General features: G+C 44.2%; 1 protein-coding gene across 1 annotated transcript; it reads right to left on the bottom strand.

Annotated features, from left to right (window-relative positions):
• Nucleotides 1–727: 727 nt before the first annotated feature.
• MRPS18A (mitochondrial ribosomal protein S18A) lies at nt 728–20,955 on the bottom strand. Its single transcript, XM_027887669.1, has 6 exons — nt 20,841–20,955; nt 20,616–20,647; nt 18,660–18,764; nt 11,136–11,259; nt 10,249–10,315; nt 728–1,461 (listed from the first exon to the last, which is right to left on the bottom strand). The coding sequence occupies exons 1-6, from the start codon at nt 20,938–20,940 to the stop codon at nt 1,317–1,319; spliced, it is 573 nt and encodes a 190-aa protein (XP_027743470.1). The 5' UTR covers nt 20,941–20,955; the 3' UTR covers nt 728–1,316.
• Nucleotides 20,956–23,249: the final 2,294 nt, after the last annotated feature.

Raw genomic sequence — 23,249 nt, forward strand, 5'->3', positions numbered from 1 at the left:
TTTTGTAACATGTGCTCATTTAGGTTCATCTCAAGGCAATGATTTAATCCAGTGATTTTTCCATTAGCAAAGCTTGCTGAGCAGAGATAGAAGACATAGAAACTTCTGTAGGTAGGAGAATAAAGAAAAATCTTTTCCTTTCTGCAGGGCTGTAGGTTTCAAAGCTTTATAAAACAGAGACAGTCAGCCACAGATTTTATCTCAATATACTTAGTGAAGTCTTGGCTCTGTTTCCCAAAGCACAAGGTCCTGACCAGCTCAAGGGGCTGAATTTAGGGCTTCCATTTTGCAAAATAAGGCTAAAAAGAATCATTCTAATTTGATTTCCTGGATAATATGGGTTTATCCTTACCTTTTGTTCCTGTCCATGATGTTAGCTATTAGCAGATGATTCTGATAAAAGCAATTCAAGGTTAAGTGGAGTAGTACATAAAAAGCTGCGTTGTTTTGAGGCCCCCAGATAAATAGTGAAGAAATGGAACCAAATCAGTAATGACCCTGATAAATTTAATGAGCCTTTCATACCAGGCCCATAAGTAGCAGGGGTCAGTAGGTGGAAGGTGCTTATGTGCACTATACAGGGAGAGAAATGGTGCCACCTTTTACTACTAGATGGATAATAAGGCACATCTATCAACTCCAAGCTATCCCAGGAAGCAACCATATCACTGACATGGAAGACTTATGACAGATGTATTTGCAACGGGGAAAAAAACAGGCCAAGTCATCAAAGATGTCAACATTGTGTATTTGCCAGATCCAGGAGTGAAGCACAAGCCAGGAATCCTTAAGGGGATATGTAAGACACACATGCCTGTCTGCCGTGGCCACAGGTGTTCTGCTGCAAATCACGGATAGTACAGATAATAATAAAAAAAATTAAATGTCAGTAGTCATTAACAGTTTCTGATCCAAGGAAACATAGTGCTGAGGGGAGTTTTTCTTCCATCAGTGTCAAACCACAAATGGTGCAAATCTGAGTTGAAACACATGTTAATTGGGAAACACCATTCACTGATGGAAAAAGAAGGAAACATCCTCTCCCAAACCCATTTGTGGAACATAAAGAAACAAAAGCCTTCAGATCTTTTCTGGCTTTGAGGTAGAAGTCTTTGCCCTTTGCTTTCTTCAAACCATTCTGCACACTGAACTTTGCTTTGATGGATCTTGTATTCTAGAGGAACAGATCACAGCTGGACTATAGAGTACTAAGGACAATTTTGGAATAAGAAAATTGGAGATACTGACAAACTTGGAAAAATAAAAAAGCAGAACAGTGGAAAACATGTGCTTACTAATTATGCCAGTTCTGGCCACTAGTGGTTTAAATAGAGAGGCTTTTGTGTATATTTTACATTATCCTTCAGCAAAGGGTGTCCGACTGGGAAGGGCTTTTTGCACCATTTAGGGCCCCTCTTCCAAATGGGCTTTACAGATCTGATGGACCAGCGGGTCAGGTACCTGTCAAAACAACACAAACATGTTTCAGTTTGCAGATGATCACTGTGAAAAGGTTTCAACTGAAGCAGAAGCAGGCACTGTAGCCTTTGCCTCTCCACATGCCTATTTATAAAAGGAATAACCATGAGCAGAGCTCTCTCAATTCAGAAGGGACTACTGGAAAGCAGATTTTATTTGTTTTGGAATTTCTAAGCTCACCTCTGTACTGAACCCACTGGCACCTGCTTGACTTTCAGTCTCATAAAGCAAATCAGGTGTAGTCTCCAGGCTGCTGGCAAGTTGTCCACCTGCAACTAAACTGGAGTGCCAAATCTCTTCATTGCAACTAAGTCCAAGACTGAACGCATTCAACCTCGAGGGGAAGTGTTATTTCAACAGCTGGTCTCAATAAGGTAAACTAATTACAAAGGCTAAATGCTGTCAGAAATAAAGTCTAAGGCTAAATGCTGTCAGAAATAAAGTCTCTAAAAAGGGATTAATTTACTTTTGGGGGATAAATGGTTACTTCTTATGCCTGAAATGGATTTCTGGCCTAGTCTTATATTTTCATATGTCCAAATTTGCTCTAGTGTTCTCTGTACAATAGTATTGTTGCAGCTTACTGGTGCAGGAAGTCAGCACCTACAGTGTAAGAGGTATTAGAATGAAATTATCATCCCAACTACAAATCTCTGTGAAGAGTAATGTCTGGCAAATATCCTCTGTTTTTTACCATTTGAAGTTTTAGACTTGGCTTTGCAAACAGGCAGGGGATTTCAGATCCAGAATCAGTTACTGGAAATCCTACCCTGTGACTGGGTGGCCTGGAGTTTTGTTAGGCTTTAAATCTTTTGCTACTAGTAGAGAGGGGAACAGAGGTCCTTAGAGAAAGAGGAGTCTTTTCAGACAATAAAGATCCAAAGTAAAACCCTAGCATAATCTGCACAAACAATGCTCCAACAAATTAGAATTTGGAACAGACTGATAAACTTTGTCCAGAGATGTTTGCATGCCTCTGTTGAGTAATCCCATGGTCTTAATGTAACCTCAATCAGTCATCCTCTCCTCAAACAGCTTTGTTACCTTTTATTTGCATCGTGCAAATTTGAGATATTAAGAACTTTGGACAGAGACCATGTAATGCATTTGTTTGAAGGCATTTGGGACATTCCTGAGAACTACAAAGCAAGCTTGCTATGCTGGGCAGCTACAGAATGTGTAACAGCCCATCTTCCTAGCCCTTTTATTCCTCAGCACTCCCAAACAGCACTCCCAAACTGAAAAATGAATCACATGCGCAGCTTCCTGCCTCTGAAATGAAGCCACTTCCAAAATGCTTTGGTTTTGCTCTGAGGAGTTTACCATAGTTAAAACACGTAGAAGCCACAGCAGGAGCGGTCTGGGTGACGACACAGAGCAAGACCCAGCTACTTCTTCTATCTGTGCCTTCAATTAGTCCCTTTTGACCCGTAATGCTATGCTCGTGCATTAGTGGAATCCCTTACATAACAACTCTGGGACAGGAAGTAGGAGAGACTCTCCTGTCTCTAATTTCACATGCAAGGAGAGTTCAGAGAGACCAAACACAGGTCCCCAGTTCTGAATCTAGCAAAGCACCACAGCAAGGCAACTCCTTTTGGAGAAGCTGTGGGGGTATTAGACGGGTACATGGGCTAGGTCCTTCTTTTCATATTCCCCTCGCAGCAGGGGGACAGCTGTAGCACAAATTTTGGTATTGCAAGACTGCACTTACAGCAAAGGAGGAAAAAAAAAATCCCAAATTGTTTTAATGCATCAGTGTGCCAAGTGCAGTTCTGGTCACGTGTCCACACGATTACGGGAAAGTGTTCCCGTGACAATAAATGATCTCACTGGGAGAGAAGTGAATGTGTGAATGTGAGATACACATCAATGCTGTGTGCAGGTTTAGACAGACAGTGGCTTTTTAAGAAATCCCTCTGTTTCAGTGTGGGGGCTGGAAGTGCACACCCCAATTCTGCATAGGAAGGAGGATTTAGTAATGGCCTGATTTTAAAGCTTTTGTTATTTCTCTTTTGAGCAGGTCTAATCCAGCCCTCTGGTCCAGGCTTTTGGCTTCCTTTGGGGACTGCAGGCTGGGGCTTTTCATTGTTAACTGAAACAGACATTTGGACGCTTTCCCTTCCTGGAGCACATTTGGTTTTAGGGCTTTTAATACTTGCTTTGTCCCAAACTCAAACTTGTCCTATTTTGTTTGCTGCCTTTTTTTTTTTTTTTTTTTTTTTTTTTTTTTTTTTTTTTTTTTTTTTTTTTTTTTTTTTTTTTTTTTTTTTACCTTGATTCAGCAGTGCAAAAGCCTGATGCCTGGGAGCAGTCAGTCTACAAAGTTCCTTTTCCTCTTTGACTAACTCCAGTTCCTACTGTCTCACAGACTTTTTTTTTTTTCCCAGAGAGTAAAAATAATCCACAAAACTCACTATGAGAACTTCAGAGCCTAGCATATAGGACTTTTTTGCAAACTCTGCCATCCACGTAAGGTAGCGTACCCCCTTTTCCAGCCAAGTCTCCCAACTTTTCATTGTACCCAACACCACAGCTTGTCTTGGGGGGTTTTTTATAACCACCTACAAACACACACTGATGGATGGTCTGAGGGTTGTCAGGACAGACTCTCCATGTGGATGCCAAATGCAGTTGGTCCGCTGTCTCCTAACCCACTATGTCGGTGTGCAGAGCTCCCACTCGGGGCGCAGGGCGACACAACTGCCAGGCTTGGGAACTGTTGCTTTACCTTGAGGCTCTGCTTGCCCCTGAGTATGGTAGGGTCCTGAGGAACAACAAGAATCCCTACACTCCAGCTGCAAAAATGAGTAGTTTGGATGAAGTGTGATGGAAATCCTGGTGGGATTTCCCTGATGGGAAAAGGTGAGATATAAGCAGGATGGAAACAACTGTGGTTAGTCCCCTGCAGTCATTCTAAGGGCCTAAAATCTCTGTAGCATGTGGAGGTCTGTTTCCGTGGATTTTATTTAGTGGGCAGGAGGGCCCCAAAGTCTTCCCCCTTGGAGGCTGCTGCTTAACACCCAGGAGTAGGGACAGGGCTTCCATGTTCAGGGTAAGGGAAATGGGGCAATCACAGTCCTGCACACAGCCCAAGCAAAGGGCATGTTGGTGCAGTTCAAGGCTGAACTTCTGAACCCTCACTGAACTTTTTCAATATGGCTTTTGTTTGGATTAAGAGCAGAAGGCAGAGGGCTACAGACTGCAGGAAGCACTCGATCAAAGTGCTGGCGAGACTGCCTCCTCCCTGCCACATCCCTTCCCACGACACCTCTTGGCTTTGCTCACCTGCAGCCGCTCTGGCTCTTTGCTTTTGAATTCATACGCTATGCACAACACAGTTTCCATGCAGATGAGAGAAACCACATGCTGCTGGAGTGAAATGCTGATAGCAGTGAAACCAGATTCTGCTCCCAGGGATGAGAGGTGTCCACAGAGCCTGAGAACCTTGTAATTCATGGGGAATTCATATGGAACCTGCCTCTTTTCTAACACACAGCAACTCCTCCAGCTCAGATGATGGAGGAGGGATTGTCTTGGATATTACCTGTGCCAAGTTATGCTCTTCCAGCAGAAAACTGAAAATGGAGTGGCAGCTGAGCACTCAAAATCAGGTACTCCATAATCTTACAGCACCTCTTACTGACAGAGCTGAGACTCAGGGAACCTGTCAAATCCCCTAGTTCTTTTGGAAAGGGAACAACTTTTCAGTGTTGTGCTTTAACCAATATTTTGGACCTGCCAGAAGAAAATGAGTGCTATATTCACATTAAGAGAGCATTTAGGCACTGTCTCGAATTCAGGGACTATTCTGGACTGAGCGTTAGTCCACATTATCCATGTGACAGTGTCCATGGTGAAAAGAAAATCACTGAGCTATTCAGGTTTCCATTACTTAAAGGAAGAAGTCTGACCTACAGCTGAGCTTGGCTGTTTCCCAATTGGTTCTAGTGTGTGGTGTCCTGCACACACAAGATTCTGGAGAATGAGAACAGTCTGTCACCCTACACAGTGCTGGTGAGATCACTGAGAACTCCCCCAGCCTCATGGGCTAGAGAAAATATTTTGTTGCTGCAGCACTTAACTGGAAGATATCAGGCTGGAGCATGAATGGATGCAGAAATAACAGCAAGAAGTTATGAAAGGGATAATTCAATCTGAGGATGAGGGGTCAATCCTTGGCAAGACAAATTTGCTTGTGGAACCATCTCTTGGAAACAGTGAAAGCCTGACACTGCAGAGAAATCTGGGGAATGCAGAAGGGAATGTCCAAAGTTCCTACAATTGAGACAATAAAACCACTTCAGAAAATAGAACAGGAATCATGCTTTTTGGAAAACATCATTCAATAAGCACCAGAAGAGCACTTCCTTGAGAAGAAGAGGGGTTCTGTGTGATAAATCCACACTTCACAACACTAAATCAATGACAGGTCAGCATGCCTGAGCCTTGTTAAAACAAGACAGTTTGCTGATAGTTCCATATGGTGACATGATACCTTCTAATCCCAGCTAGGTGCTAGCCAGTGCATGCCAGATACTCTGGATTTGAAGCAGGCTCACTTTAATCAGGGTGACCATGACATGGGCCAAACATCCTGGCCAAGACAGCCACAAGTGCAGCAAATTAATAGCTGAGGAGCAGCTTTTCTGGTGCTTTCAAAAGCATACATTAACACAGCTCCCCAGTCCTTCTTTGTGTACTTTCTTAGCACCTTTGCCCAGGAGCCATAGGGTTCCTCCTTTGCAGATGGCCTCTATATTGTCTCAGGGACAAATCAATTTTTCATCAGGCTGGTTTGTCCCTCTTTCAGCAATAAATGAAGCTGCCCTCAAAAATACTGCCCTGGACACAGCCCTGGAAGAAGCCTGGCCAAAGGGAACACCAACCAGAACTTTGCAAGATTAGAGAAAAATGAAAGGGATTGCTCATCCAAATGAAGTATTCTGCCAGACTTCAGCCAAGCAGGAGTTGCAGCTCTGAGTCTGCATGCAGTAAGTGAATGCTCAGATCTGTATTACAGTAGAGGTACTGGGCTCTTGACTCCTACTCCAAGTTACATTTCCCACGATGAATAGCCTTCAGTCTCAGGTGGTGTGAGTGGAATCAGTCCCAAAGGTTATCTTCAGCTTTCATCTTGGTCCCGTCACTCTAGCAGCTGATGCTGTAGTCTACCATCAGCAAAACATTCTTCGGCTCAGTGTAACCGTAAGGCAGGCACTCCCCAGATGGTAGGAATTCTTATAGCATTATGTGGGGTAACATCTGGAGTAGACAGTGACTTCTCAGAAGTCCCTCCCTTACAAAAGTGAAAGATTTCTCAATTCAGGGCAAAGAGACAAACAATTGCTTACAGAGGGGGGCAATGAGAGGAATTTCAGGGGAGAAGGGTGAGAACACAGAAGTACAGGTAAGACTGAGAGAAACGCTGCCCATCAGGACAAAGTTTATTGTCCCTGTCTTGACACAGAATACACCTTTACAGTGTTCTACCTATTCTTTTCAACTTGCACCTCCTTATTTTAGAATGGTATAGCAGGAACTGTGTCTTCTGTATGCAAAGTTTTCCTCCACGTGCAGTGCAAGCTCTGATGGCAAGAGAGTAAGTGCAGATGAGTGAGGGAAAGCAGAAGGGAGGCCACATGTCTGGGAACGACCTAAATTCTCAGTATATTAGATATTAGTAGCCACCTGGGAGGACTGTCTCAGTTTGCTACCTTGATCCTAGTTTATCTTCCTCTCTGTTTGCTGGCTTGGTGCTGCATTACTACTTCCTTTTGGCTAAGTAGGACCAGGCTCCTGCAGAGCCAAGGAAACGATGTCTTTTTTTTACCTCTGAGAGCACCAGCGCACAGCACTGGGCAAGCTGCTGTGCCAGGATCCCTGGTTCCTTCAGAGATCAGATTAAAGATTCCTCAAGCAGCTGATGGCAATTCAACACTTCCAGCATCTACAGCATGGGCACCTCCATCTGCTCCTAACTGGTGAAAGTTATTCTGGAGTGGGAGAGGTGTAACGAGCATATTTCAATGTCTACTCTACTAGAGTAGACACACTAGTGGAGTGAGAAAAAAGCCATCACTGGAGGCAGAGATGGAAAGTGCAAGGGCTGGATAACCTGATGTTAAGGAACGTACATTACCTATGTTCCCGTCTTGGAAAAGCTTTAACAAGGGGCCCAAGCGTATTATGAGGCCCCTCATTTTGTCCCTGTTGGCATTCCCAGGGCTACACAGCAGCAGTGCAAAAAGGCACTGCTACCTCTCACCTAAGCAGAGTGGTAAAGATGGGCTAGAGCAGCCAATATAGCGATCTCAAAAAGCGATGAAGCTCAAGGATTTGGAAAAGACATCACTTAACTGTGTAACAGTTGCTATTACACTATAGCCTACTACAGCTATTCCTGTAGCCTACCTGCTGTAGTAGGCTCTCTGTAGATCCTGCTGATCCCTTCTTGAACTGGCACTTGAAAATTCAGCAGACACAAATACAATGAAGGAACAAGCTAGGTTAGGTGAGCAGCCCGATATTACGCCAAACAGGTTTAGAGGATGACCCAGTCATGTTCTCATGGCATTGAACAAAGCAGCTTGTTCCACTCCAAAGTCCAAGACCAATTCTGGCCCTGTTCTTCTCTGTCAGCTCACCTGCATTTGGCAACACCACAGGTTGGGTGCTTTTCAAGTTACTACAGGCTTACAGGAAGCTTTGGAAACAAGTACAGAGGCAATGACAAGGTAAGCTTGGACAAGCCATTTATGTGGGAAACTTCTGATAAGAGCTCTGGCTTCATTCCCAAAATAAGTACTGGTTGTATGACTTCAGCATGTAGGTGCCCTTCAGGCTAGAGGAAGGAAGCAATTTGTAACTCCTGCCTCATGTGGTGCCAGCTGCCGCTCCAGAGAGCAACGAGGGAAGTAGAGGTGGGGGTACACACAGTCAAAACTCTTACAGAACCGCAAGGGCAAGATTTTGCAAGGCTCCAATACACAGAGCTTTCCCCTTCAATCTGGCTGAGAAGAATCATGAGGGACCAGGAGAGCACTCCTGAAGTACACCTGCACTCTATCCTGGTTCTTTGACTCATTTGTTTAGTTTCAGGCCCACCACCAAAACTTTCAGAAATTGCCTATTTCAGTGCTGTTCCATATCCTCTGCAACAGCTCTGCTCTCTTTTTCTAAACTCTGCTTCCACCCTGCTTCCTACATTCCCTCGCTGGGAAGAGAAAAACAAGGGTGGTGTAGGGAGGGCCTAGCAATGCAATAGGGAGGGCTTGGATACTAATTTCCAATTTAAATATCTTAATTTAAGAGGTGTGGCACACCTACTTGCATGTAGAATGTATTCGGAGGTATTAATTCCTTGTTCTCACTAAAAGTCTATGGAACAATTTGTAAGAGTCAGAGAATCAGATGTGGAGTCCAGCAAGTTACTGCACTTACCATTTCCAATCTCAGCCTGCTAAGCAGGGTTGCAGTGTGAATGCTAAGAAGAAAATGTGCTCTACCCCACAGCTACAAGACAGACAACAGCTACTAAGGAATCCCCAAGGCTTGTAAGACACAGGAAAGAAGCTATCACAGTTGAAGTATCTGATGGCTACATTATGCAGCACGCCAGCATCTAAGGGACATTTCCAAGAGTCTGTCTCAAATCTCCACTGCAGAGTCAGACCTGAAATGCAGGAGTCTCCAGCCACCCTCAGCCCTGCAGTCTAAGCTCTCCCAGCAACAGACGCATGGCCTCTGGTAACCCCACGGCTTGCTAATGTGAGGTTCATACACCGCTCTGACATCCCCATGGAAACAGAGTGTGAGGTTATAAACAGGGGATTAGCACCTCCAAGTGCCCAGCACAGAGCAGGAGACAGCCACAGGCTTTCCCTTTGCCCACTAAAGGCCAGGGGCCATTAAGGCTGTGGAGGGGGGAGAGACCCCGTTGCACAGGAAGGGCAGACAGAGGGCGAATTGCTGACTGGGGGAAATGGGGATGGGGCAGAAGGCAACAGGCTTGTGATGGGCCCCTGCTGGCTGCTCAGCCCCCCACTCACTGCTGGTACTCTGCCTGGGCACCCTCCTGCTGTTGGGGGGCTAAAAAGGCTAAGAGAGAAGGGACTGCTCAACCTGGAGAAAAGAAGGTTCAAGGGGGTCTTACAGATGTTCATAATAACTGAAGGAAGAGTGTAAAGAACACAGAGGCAGGTGTCAGTGACAGGACAAGAGGCAATAGGCACAAACTGAAACAAGAAATTCTGTTTGAACATAAGAGAACGCTGTCTCACTATGAGGGTGGTTCACTGGAACAAGCTGCCTGGAGAAACTGTGGAAGGTCTAGCCTTGGATATACGCAAAACCTGCCTGGACATAGACCTGAGTAACCTGCTCTATGTGACTCTGCTTGAGTAGGGAGCTCGGACCAGACAATCTCCAGAGGCCTCTTCCAACCTCAGCTAATCTGCAGTGCTGTGACTCCACCTCTGTGGTGTCCTGTGACTGTCTTACTGATTGTTAGTGATGAGAAGGTGAGCATGGCTGAGGAAGGGTGGGCAGACCTTAACATGTGTGGCAGTTTTAAAACTGTGTGGATACATTGTTTGTATGAGATGTAGCTTGTCCTAAAAGACTGGCTAGAGAATATCCTGACAGATCTTACTTCTCCAAAATACTATGAGCACTCTATAAACCCTGTTGCCTGAGGCATGTTTTACCCCATTTCCTATTCCAACCTATTCCTGAAAAAAAGAAATGTGGAAAGACAAGACTACTCACCTGTTGAGCTTGGGTTTCTTGGGAATATGCCCTTCGGGAAGTGGAGGCCTGTGGTTTGGCAACAAACCTGAAACGGAAGAAGAAAGGTGTGAGAATATTTTGCAGCGCCTCTTTGCTTCTACAGCATTCAGAAGTCACATTACACCTTGTAAGCCAGGCAACCCAGATTGCTACTGGGACAGCACAGCAAAAGCTCAAGTACAGTTGAAAAGGTATTTTGTCTCTAGTCACTGCTGAACCCGCACCTCAGCCAAGACAAAGCTGGGAGGTTCTGCTGGGTATAGGGAGGAAATACACACCAAAGATACTGTCGCTTCGGCTCTCCACAGAGAATTCTTCAGAGGACACAGGGCACTGGTGTCCAATTAGATTCCATCTCCAGGATGGAAAATGTGACTATTAATATTTTCGGTCCATTTAACTTGGATACAACTCAGGTACCAGGCATAAAGATCAGCACAATGTTCTGACTGTGTCAACCTGGGTCCCAGCCCCAGGGAAAAGTAAAAAAGCCGTCACATGGCAGATGGTAGAGAGTTGTGTGTTACTAATGGGGTAGGTCAAGCTTACACTAAATCATGTAATTTCAGAAGCAGGTGTTTAATCATTAGTTACCAGAGACTGAGCCACTTCCCAGATCTTTCAGCAATAGTAGTTTCATCTACAGGGATAAATGTCTGCTGCCATGGTAGGAGTCAAGACACACAGTAAGCAGAACAAATAGTCTCTGTTCCATCGCCCTGTGCCAGTATTTGGACAGTAATGAGTTTGCTGGGTGACTGGGCAATGATATCTCACTGAGCTATATCTACTAGGCAGGAGACCCCTCTCAAGGGGTTCTTTAGGTACTCCACAGTAAGGGGTTGTCTCAGGTGGAGGCTAGGTACCTGCACGGTGAGCCATCTGCACACATACAGCAACCTTCTTGTGCTCCTCTAAACAGAGGCCTGTGATCCTTCGTGGCAGCATCCCTCCATCAGAACGGATAAACTGACTCAGCAGCAAGACATCCTGAGGGAGGAAGAGAAGGACAGACCATCAGTGCTACAGCTACCTTAACTGCTGGGACTCAAGGTGCTGTGCTGACCCTTGTGCTGCGTACAGAATTCAAAACAATTCAAAACAAAACAATGATTCCATCCTACACATTTTGTCTGCAGCTCGACAACAAGTGGCTTTTGCTTGCTGTCACTGCCTGCCAGCTTAGCTAAGTAAGGTCACTCAGATGGCTTGAGTCTTCCCCTGACTTCATTAGTGTAAACACATGATGTCATCTACAGTTCCTGCTCCTTCACTGTTTCACTACTTGCTCCAAGATTCTTGCTAAGATAATGCGTCCTAGGTACTCAGGCACAGTTACACAAGACCCACAGATGGACAGTGTTTACACAACTTGCAATGCCATCACAGCTGCTATCCTAAAGGTCACAGATATGTTAGACCACTTCTGGTCCCCTCCTTGTTCCCTCAAAGCAGGACTGTTCTCTGCTATCTACTCCTCAAACTTTTATCCAGTTTCCCATAGTAGAACTTCCCTCATGTCTCTCTGGAGGGTGGAGAGCAGGGAAATGATCCAGTATCTTGTACGAGGAAGCTTTTTGTAAGAAAAGAATGTATGTTGATGATAAAGGCCTAATAGGATAAATTGTTTCCTTCAGTCCTTCAACTGTGCATGCATTAAGATGGGGCTGTGTCAGCCATGCTAGATGGAAGGAGCACTCAAAGCATGCTGAGGGTTCATCTGTGATTCAAGAACCATTTAGACTACACTACTCTTGACCTTTCCAATTAAGAGCTCTAGAAATGTAAAGCATTCTTAATAAAAACAAAACTAAAGGGATCTCTAGGATCAGATAGTATCACAGGGCTGGAATGACAAATTTTTAAACACAGCTGTTGCACGAGTGTCCCATTAACTGTACACAATAAAACAGCCCAGGATTCAGATACGTGCTCTCCATTTCCACACACAGCAGCAGTGCAAAGGTACCCCTCAGGCCAATATAGGAAAGCCCCCTTGACATCCTGATGTCAGCATAAGTTGTCCTAAAGGGCCTCTGGAGACTCTCTGCTTGTTTTTTCCCCTTCTCTTGACAGACTTGTTGCTGGTGAGAGTTTACTTCTCCATCGTTGCTGTAAATATGCTCATAGTTGAGGCAGCAGAACCACGCAGAGGCTGCCTGCAGGCTGAGGGGACCTGCCACTGAGCGCCCGGACAGAACAAGAATTCAAACGAGGCATGTCAGAACTTTACACCCCCCTGTCTAGGGCAACAGGCAAGAACAAAGAGTACTTGTTGCTTTTCACGTTGGGTGACCCTGAATCTGCCTGTTCACAGACTCACAGACCTGCTCCCACCCCCCATCTTCGCTCTTTTACAAAGAGCTCCCTGGAGCATTCCTAGCTTCATTTACTGCCCTTGCAAAAGCAAACAATTACAAGTGAATATAAAATGAGTATTCAGTAATCTAGCTAACTAGGAATTATTCATCTACCCCCACTGCACCAGACCAGCTCGGCTGTGAAGGGGGCTGCTGGAATTTAGGATGGCCTTCTGGTAACGGCCAATGCTGACAGATGCTGTCACAGAATCATAGTATTGTTTGACTGGGAAGGGACTTCAAAGATCATCAAGTTCCACCCTCCTTGCCATGGGCAGGGACACCTTCCACTAGACAAGGATGCTCCAAGCCCCATGCAACATGGCTTTGAACACTTGGAGGGATAGGCATCCACAGCTTCTCTGGGCAACCTATTCCAGTGCCTCACAGTAAAGAATTTCTTCCTGACATCTAATCTAAACCTCCTCTCCTTCAGTTTGAAGCCATTTCCCCTTGTCCTGTTGCTACAAGCCCTTGCAAATAGTCTCTCTCTGTCTTTCTTGTAGGCTCCCTTCAGGCACTGAAAGGCCACAATTAGGCCATCCTGAGGCCTTCTCCTCTCCAGGCTGAACAATCCCAATTCTCTCAGCCTTTCCTCATAGGAGAGGTGTTCCCTCCTTCTAGTCATGCTGGTGTTCCTCCTCTGGACTGACTCAAAAGGTTGATGTCTTTCCTGTGCTGGCTTCCTTTCTACCTCTACTTGTTTAGAGTGAAATGTGTTCAGGCTGATTTTCAGACCTAGCTCCTTTGAAAACACAGTGCATGTTATGAAGGTTCACTGACATTTAGACCCTGATTTAGTGTCTCACTGACATCAAATGACTTATCAGGCACCCCACAGAGTGATGCTGTATCCAAAGAACAAGAAAAGCACAGCTGAGCAACAAGCAAAAAGCTCCTGGGAGGCCGTCGATGGTTAAAATGGAAGTGGCGTGCCCTCAGCCCAGCTGACACATGGCCTTGCCAAGGAGAACAGTAACCAGGGGACCAGATGGTGCCAGCTGCATTGGTAGAAACTGGATGCAGGCCAGCCAAACAGTCCAAGGGCACTGACTTTCAACCACTCCTGAAATACACTGGATTGGATTCAGGAAACCAGGGCAAAACTTCATTCCCTTTTTTGCTCTTTTTTATAGCCATCTGGTTCTTCAAACGATCTACAGCTCAATTTGCCATTTAGCACATACCACTTCCCTGAGTGAAAAACGGATGTTCAGCTCCAAGTGCCTAGAAAGAAAATAACTTGCTAGACTTTGCTACTAGCCTGCTGCATTAGTCTGTGGAGAGGAGGCAAAAGGAAGCTCATGGCAAGTTTGATGCAGTTCCAGTTTTTGCACTCATGAAAGTCTAAGTAGGCCACAGGCTCTTGTGAAGAGTGTGTGTGTGGTCCAAGTGATTTCTCATATTACTACCACACCTCATGGAGTCACAGGCTTGTTATCAAGTGTTTCCATGCAGAGGGGAGAGGTGGGAAGCAAAGGGACATAGTCTTTCCTTTTCTCTCTGTGGGAGAAAAAAAATCAAGAAAGTCTGTTCTCTGTTATCATCTCTGACCAACAGCATCACCAGCTGACCAACACCCTGGTGTGGCAGTCATTTCTTGACTGAAATCATCTATGGCCCAGCTGCTGCATCTCCAAATCACACTCACGCCATTTGGCTTAAAATGCTGCACACCTGACCAAAGGTTTGTCCATTTCTGAAGATCCCCACGGAGGACAGGCCAGGCGCTTCTCCCAGAGTACTTGCACAGATGTATCTTACCACTGGGAGAAAGCAGACAGGTACAGCCAACTTCACTGGGCAGCTGTGGAGGGAAGTGAACAAGTATGTGGAGCGGTCAAAGAAAAAAATGTCTGGCAAGTTCTCACGGTGCCGTCATGTTCCATGAAAATCACATTTTGTGCTAGTGGACAGCCAAGCCTGTAACCACGGATTTGCTTTAATCACTGGACAGCTCCCATGAGGCTGGACCCAGATTCCCACCCCTGTGATCTGCAGCATTTGATGAAAACAACTTGGATTGAATTAATCTAGGGCTAATAAGTAAAGCTTAAAGTTTGGTTTCCCCTAATTGTTGCCAAAGCAAGATGACAGATTTACTGCCTACTCAAACTAATGATGTTTGAAGTGGATAAGGGGAGAAATGAAAAACAAGTCTAGCCTTCACTTCTAACAGGGCTGGACAAACTTGCTAAATGGAACACTATATACCGCACGTTCTTGTGAATGGATGGCAACCAAAATGCAGAGGCATCTCTGCATTTTAATGTCTGCAGATACGTTGAAAAGCAGGATCCTTGACTGCTTATATGCAATTTATTAAAACCTTAATTTACCATGAGAACAGTTCTGTCTGTGCAGCCAAATTACTACTGGGCTGTATCGGACAAGTCCGCCAGTCATTATTTCCAGTTATACAAGAGTCTACTTTTTCCTTTCCTCCTTACTCCTGGGAGCTGCACACCATTCTCCAGGCATTTCATAACAGGATCGCAGTTTTCAATCCAATCGCATCCTTACAACGACCAAAATAATTTTTGTATCTCAAATGGACGTGAAAAAAAAAATCAACTGAGATCTCAGTTTCACTGGACGGACACACACAGACCACAAACTATGGGAATTTATATCTTAAGCTCTGTTATCCTGAGCCACAGGAGAGGCTAAGGATTGAACTGGCAAAGACAACTGCAGCCCTCCACACACCACAGCTGAGGCAGGTTGGAATCACGACCTGCTAATGCTCACAATGCCTGTTCAGTTGATTAATAACTTTGGAGACACTGGTCCCCCAGTTCTCTGACAGCCAGAGTAACTCATTATGCCACTACTTTAGACTGTGCTTGCTGCACATGACAAAAGGAAAGTCCTGTGAGGTCATATTACTCAGTTCCCTCAGGGGCTAATTCAACACTTCCCTTTTCATAGTGCCTCATTCAGTCCAATTACAAGCGTCTCAAGCAAAAAAGCTCACACTTTCCCTTCTGTGCAACCGACTGATCTCAGCTTATCAATCTCAAAGGAGCCACTGTGATCCATCTATTCTGATCTCTTACCAAGCACAGCTTATAGGTTATGCTGCATGAACTAGGCTATATCTTTAACAAAAATAGCTGTTCTCAATTTACAGACATTTAGGACAATTAACCACCAGTGAGTAAATTGTGCCACCACTTAACTGCCCACTCGGTTAAATGCCTGCACTTTAGTATTTAAGCATTTCAAGATTCTGCTGCTCATCACTGCTGCAGCAAAGAAAATAGCAGAGACCACTTTAGCGCAAAAAAGGGAGATTTTTATTCACCTTTACATTTAAAATCCTGCAAATCTGTGACCAATACAAAGAATTCAAAAACATAAGGGACTTACACAAGCAAAAGAAGTGGTCTACTCCAGAACTGAAATTTCTCCTAGTTCTCATCAGCCCCACAGAGGGATGCTTCTAAATATGAGGCAAGAAACTTCCACAATTACAAAATACTAGTTCACACTGCTCTCTTTAGCTTTTTGTCCACGTTCTCCTCTGCGCTACAGGAGTAGTACTGGATACACTAGATGCATATGTATTCAAAAACTGTATGACAGCTGAGACAGACATGTTTCTAGATTGTCTCATGGGACCACAATTTCTTAGAAATTATCTTAGCAATGATTCAGAAGACTCTGGCTGCAGGATTTCTCCTCACATTTGGTTTTCTCTTCCCTCCATACTGAACAGTAAGAATCAGGATCTAAGAATTAAAGTGAAGTGTGGAAGAAAACTTGTAACCTTAGTTCACTCTACGAACACACGTAAAACTCATGTTTTACAGTGTCTTTTGGGACCAACTTCTAATCCTGGAACTCCATAGCATCACATTGTCTAAAACTGCTTCTTTGGTTCTTGATGGCACTATTATCTCTACATGCAACAGAGTTTTCTACCACATACAGCACTAGAAACTGCATCCATATATTAATTTCCAAGTTTAATCCACTCCCACAGCTCATTTTATCCCTGAACATCAGTTTATGTTCATCAACATCACTTCTCTTGAGTTGTTAATGTGTAGTTCATGGAATGCTTTCTGTAAATCTCTAGAATTACCCAGTTTAATGATGCTGTTGACTTCTTGCATTTAAAAGTCACATAAAACTACAGTAACCTTAACAAAGTATTTTCCAGTGTGATTGGTTGGTTTTGATTACACCAACATTCAGCAAACATGAAGAAAAAAAGAGTTCCAAGAAAACGCTGTGGTCAAACATGGGCAACACAAAATAAACATGATCTTTTTGTAGCACTTTCCAAACCTTAATAGTATTTGCCATTTAACGTAATTTATTATAATCTGCAAATTCATTGTATTGTAAGTTTCCCAGGTTGTTGAGAAACTAGACCAGAGAACACTAAATTCTCTCCTGCCCACAGCTAACTTCTCCGTTTAATATTGCAACCAGCCTGAGTCAGAATTACTGACAACACTCTACTCAGATCCTAAAGCCTTGATTTCTTCAACATAGGCTTTGAAAGATATTAAACATATTTCATTTACATCTCAAATCTGCTGTTTCACCTGCCTGGAGTAATTGCAAGTATTTTGTCTTGCACTTATTGGTGTACTCATGTTCTTCATAATTCACGAGTCATAATTAGTCCTGTTCAATCCATTTTTACTCCTGGCTGATACAATTTTACTTGGAATTTGCAAAGTTTTAGTTACCAACTAGTAATCATCAGCATCATTGTCTTTCTGTCTCAACTACTTAGTATTTCACTTGCTATTTTCAAATCATTTGGTGATTTCTTAGGAATTTTTTTTTCATGCTTAAAAAAAATCCTGTGAATCCTGAAGTCATATATTTGTTAGCTAATTCCTTTAAGATCCTTCAAGATCTTGGGGCAACATGCAATTCAGGCCTGTTGGTCTGTACCTAATTCAATGTTTAAGTAATTTCTATACCTGTTTTTTCCTGTTGTTTTACATTTTCAAGATTGCCACTACTAAAAAGATATTAAAACGTGATTTTTCTTTTCTGTGTGTGTGCTAGGACTACATGCTTAGTCTTTCTGCAACAAATGCGGCTTTAAGTCCCCTTCTCTCTTTAATGGAATTTCTTTCTCACATACATTTCTTTTCCTCCGATGTATTTGTATCTCTCTAATCCTATTGACATTAACTTATTCTGAGTTCTCTGTTGCCTTATCTTAGTAACAGCATGTTCCTGTCTGGTTTTCTTCTTTTCTAATTCCAGTGCAGGGTTTTTAGCTTGCAAGGGGGGAACTTAGTCCTTTTGTAAACTCTGTGTTTGAATGACCTCTAGTAAAGTTACATTCTGCATCTTCTATCTCACGCTTCTTACTCCAAAGTGTTCTTGGCTGTTGTACTTTTGTTTTAAAGTACCACAGGATTTCCTTCCCATATTCTAGATATAGCGTTAGTTATCCCCTCATAAGTTAATGAACCTCTCATTAGCATTTTATTCAAGCAAAAAGCTTGAAAGAAACCTGGGTTTTCTGTTACAAGTTATGTAAAAAATGTATGCTCTCCTTTGTACTCATCAACACTTTTAAATGTTTTATGAAACAGTTATTAACTTAGTGGACAATGACCCAATGAGAAATTGCAGCGCTTGAAGTCATATAACTGATCTAGCCAAGTCTTCTGGCCTCTCTAGAGTTAGAATAGGCCTGTATCCACTGACTTAATGCTGCATTCCAGTTCGATTCTCCTGGAAGTGCAATACTGAAAGGCAGCTGGCTGGGTACAGAAGAAATACATGGCCTTCCCAGAGCAGATGGCCATTTGTATAATTCCAAGTCTCCTATTTGATACGAGCTCATCCTTCTTTTTCCCAGGAACACCATCGGCCAAGGCAAACAATTACTACGCAGAAAGCTCTTGTTACACCCAAGAGAAGCAGAGATGGAGTTAAGTATCTTTACTACACCCAGCAGAAGATAAGAGGGGCAGGCTGTGCAGTACGCAGATCTGAGAGCCGTCTGATCTAGCTGTGAGGCTGGGGGAACTTCTTCATTAAACTTACCACGTAAGTGTACTTATGCTTCAAGTTCCAGCGACAGATGGGACACTGGCCAGAGGGGTTTGGAGGAGTTGGTGCTTCAGCATCCTCTATAATTTTCCCTTCAATCTAGGAAGCAATTTAAAGGATAATGTGATCAGGCACAGCTTAGACCTCTACCTGCACCTGTGATTCAGGGAATACTTTTCATCAAGCCCACAACACGCTGACCAGTTCTGCGCAGATCTTAGGAAAACAGTATCTGCATTCAACTCACTCTTATATAGGTATACCAAACACTTTAGTACATCTATGCCACAGACTATGGGGAAAAGAACAAATTCAGAGGGCATAGAAAACCCTTTGGTAAATTCTTGTGTACGTTTTACTAAACATAACCTAGTTGACAGTCAGTGTGAAGTCCTCATATTCACCCGAATTATGTTAATTGCAATACTCTTTTGAAACACCATGGCTTGAAGTTGTAGTGATCCTTTAACAAAACCTTTAAAACTAATTTTTTCTGGGAATGCAAGAATGTCACAGAATAGCAGATGCACATTATAGACAAAAACATGCAGGGGTTTGCTAGATTATAAATCACAAAGGGCAAATTCTGAGCAAAAGTTAAATTTAAGAAAGGACTGCTAGGAGACATCTGTGGAGTTCTGTTGTTTTCTTTTTTTAAATATACCAATATTTCATCCTGTTTAATTTGCTGGACTAAAAAGTGGTGATGTCTAACACTCAAGTTTTCTCAAAAGTAACATGCAAAGAGATGTAGAAGGTGTGTAAAGGAAGAGCTTGACAAATTTGTTTCCCAAAAGTAGATATGCTAGGAATACTGGAACATCAAGTCTATCTACATGTGCACTTGTCCTTTTTTTTTCTTGAGGACTTACTAATAGAAGTAAGAGTTATCTCAAATTGCAGCCAAATGGACATAAAAACCCAATAAAACTAAGCCTTTTTTCTCCAAAATATTTTGCAAGCTTCCTCTGGTCAAATTAAGATTAAATGCAGATTCTGAGCACCGACAGGCTCAAACAGTGCAAGCACCAGATAGTTTGAAAAGAAACCCCAGGTGGAAGGCAAGGTTACTTTTAAGAAACCATCAGGTGCTGTGCAGGAAAACCTGGGAAAAGAAAAGCAAGACATTTTCTGTAAGTGTGCACAGCAAACTGGCATCCACCTGAACTGGCAGCACTATTTCATACTGTGCGTTTGTGTCTTTCTTGTCTGGTGATGGTAAAATGGAAACATAAGTTATTTGTAGTTCAAGCATCTTGGTATCTCAAAGAGGCAGTATTGTCAAATTTTAAGTAAGACTCCTCCCCCCACAAGCAGAACAGTCAGTTTTACAGAAACAAATACCTAACTACGAATATAAAATGTAGGCCAGTATCTAATTTTTTATTAATTGGTAAAGTTATTTTCTGGGAAGCTGGTGTATTTGGTCTTGATTCTTGCCAGTCTGGCTTCAGGCTGTACTTTGATGCCAGTCTACGATGGAATGACAAAGTCACCAGGCCCTCTTTTGTGCCTGTACTCGAGAAAATGTCGAGTGTCACTAATTTAAGAAATGAATCCTCTGAAGAATTGGGGTGTTTTGGGTTCCGAATGCCTCTGGTCAGGGCTTCCAGCTTCAGCAGGACTGTAGTGAGGGGTATGGTGCTCACAGGTGGCTCAGAATGGAGGCCCCTGCCACCAGCAACAGCGTGACAATCCCGACCTTCGGCAGCCAAATCCTGCATTGCTTACCTGCACTTGCAACACACTCCTACCTCGGATTTGCCTTCACACCCCCAGAAAAAGTGTCCCTTTTGCCCTTTTTTTCTTAACTTTGCTGGAAAGGAGAGGGGGAAAGGGGAGGGGGGAGAGGGAGGGGGCGGGCACACACGGCCACACACGACTGGAGGCTGAAGGAAGGAGAAGCGACAGCAAAAGCAGCTACTGAGGAAAAGGGGTACAGGGACTTACTGTGGTCGTGTTGCCTTCAGTCACCTCCACAACTGCAAAAAAAAAAAAAAAAAAAAAAAAAAAAAAAAAAGAAAAAAAAAAGAGACGAGAAAACACAGTGAGAATCATTCAGCCTGATAGAAGTAGTATTTGGGGGCTGGGAGAGGGAGAATTACAGTAACCGCAACCATCTCTCCGCGACGGCGGCGGGGCGGCGGGGGAGCGCGGGGCCGCCCCCGGACTCACCCTGGCGCAGTGCCCGGGCCGGCGGGGCGGCCCAGCCGCCCCCCAAGAGCCCGGCAAAGAGCCGCCTCAGCCCCCCGCACAGCAGGCTGGGCGCCGCCATCTTGCCGCCGCCGGCGCTGCCGTCACTCCGCTTCCGCCGGCGGGAGGGCGGCGCTGCTGCCGCCATTTCGGGGCGCGTCCACTCCAGCCCCGGCGGCGGCGGGGCGGGGAGGGTCCTGTGCCCCTACGCAGCGCCTTCCACCCGGAGTGGTTTTCGTTTTCACTAAGTGCAACGCCCAGTCTGTCCTTGAGCACCTCGCGGGAATCTGACTCTGCCACCTCTGTGGGCAGTCCATTCCGATGTTTAAACACCCGTTAAGACATTTCTCCTGATGTCCAACCTAAACTTTCCCTGGAGCACCTTGAGGCCATGTCTTCTTGTCCTGTTGCTTGTTTCGTGGGAGAAGAGACTGATAACCCAGCTGGCTACTACCTCCCCTCAGGTGGTTGTAGAGAGCGATAAAGCCCCCTGAGGCTCCTCCAGATTAGACAATCCGAGCTCCCTTGGCTGCTCCTTGCAGGACTTGTGCTCCAGACCCTTCACCAGCTCTGCTACTCTTCTCTGGATTTGCTCCAGCACCTCAATGCCCTTCCTGAATTGAGGGGCCTAGAACTGGACACGGGGCTTGAGGTACAGCCTCAAGAATCACTTCCCTAGTCCTGCTGGTCATACTATTCCTGGTACAGGCCAGGATGCCATTGGCCTTGGCCACCTGGGCACGCGACTGCCTCATGTTCAGGAGAATCGAGATGAATTTAGTATGGAAACCTGAGCTACACTCCTGCCACAGGTCCTGAGTCTCTGCTGGCTCTCCAACGAGAGGAGTACCAAGAGGTGGTTTTGCTTGAACTATATGCCTGCCCTATTTGGATGGGATCTGGGGTGCCTCTCATATCAAAGAGTGTTTCAGACCATCTGTGGGATGTGTGGAAGGGGCTTGTTTTCAAATCACCGCATTTGTATGGATCCCAAGGTCCCTATATGTTTCCATGGGGGGTTGTGTATTTCATCAGGTGAAGATTTGAAGCAGTGTGTTGCCAGGATGTAACTCTTAAAACACTGCCAGGATGTAACTCTTACAACCAGTCTGTCCAGTTTAAATGCTTTCCATTTTTGTTTTAATATCACTTGACTTTGTCAGGCCTTGGGCAGCTTGTAGGCTGCTGAGAGGTCACTTTTCCCATCATCTTTCTTAGCACGCCTCCTCACCTGTTGGCTTCTTACACCTGCCTTTCGTGGAAGAAAGAGCACCTAGAGGTGCCCGCTTAGGGCCTGCTTAGTCTGCTGGGACTTCAGATACCAACAAACAGTTCGTCTTAGATGGTAATTCTGCATCTTCTTAAAGAGAGTACTTCAATTGAACTACACTCGATGGGAAAGGTCATTCATGGGGTTTCTCCAAGTGCTTGTTTACATTCTGTCACTTCAGCTCTTTAAAAAAAAGTCCAGGAAGTGAAAACTAACTGTGTAAATTAAAATCACTTGGGGGTCATGTTTGTTGATGGACATTCATGCCATTCAATTCCATCAGTGGTCAACAGAGCTCATCCAAGGTCCTTTGTACATTTTTTGAGTTTATAGCTAAAGTGTGGTGTAAAATATAAATTGTCACATAAATGTAAAATTTATTGCAAAATATAATTTGCTCTTCCTGTCACAGTGGGTCTTCCACCTCCATCCTCTTGTGTGCACTTGCTTCTTGTTACAGTTTAGTTTGCAAATCTCTTTATGCGGCGGATCTATGCACTTAACTCGGGGACTTTCCGAAGAAGTGGGAATGAAGGCAGGGCTTCTGTCCAGGCTCTTGTGCATTATGCCAAGTGATGAAAACTGGGCCATCATGGTTATTCAGAGAAGAAATTGAGTAAGAATGCTTGCTGGAAAACATCTCTTCCTTTCTTACTGCTTTATGCTATATAATGATTTCTAGAAGCAGGGTGATCTTTAACTTGTCCAAAATCTTAAACATAAGAGCCAAGCAAAATATTTACTGCCATCCAGTCTGGGAATAACATCCTTATGAGGAGAAGGAGCAGTGCTATGCACAGTGGTATAGTGATGTCACATTTTTCTGAGGGTTGTTTTTTCTTTTTCCTCTGTAAAGTGAGTTTTATCCAAGTGGAAGGAGTTTGTCTGCAACAATGTAATAGGAGAGTTTGTTCAATGTCTTAAAATAAATGCAATTTCTTCTGCTGGCTTCCTTGCCTCTTGTGGCTGAGAAAGCTAAATGGGTGGCTTTCTTCGCGGCATAGAAACCAACAGTTGATAAGCACAGTGCTGGCTCATCGTGGTAAAGATATGTAGACAGAGGGTTAGTGGCTGTTCAAGAGCTTCTCCATGTCATAGGACTTCTGAAGCAGATACTTCAG

The sequence above is a fragment of the Empidonax traillii genome, unplaced genomic scaffold, assembly GCF_003031625.1.
Source record: "Empidonax traillii isolate 1590-97213 ecotype Southwest subspecies unplaced genomic scaffold, ASM303162v1 scaffold218:size1087226, whole genome shotgun sequence".
NCBI classification, from domain to species: domain Eukaryota; kingdom Metazoa; phylum Chordata; class Aves; order Passeriformes; family Tyrannidae; genus Empidonax; species Empidonax traillii.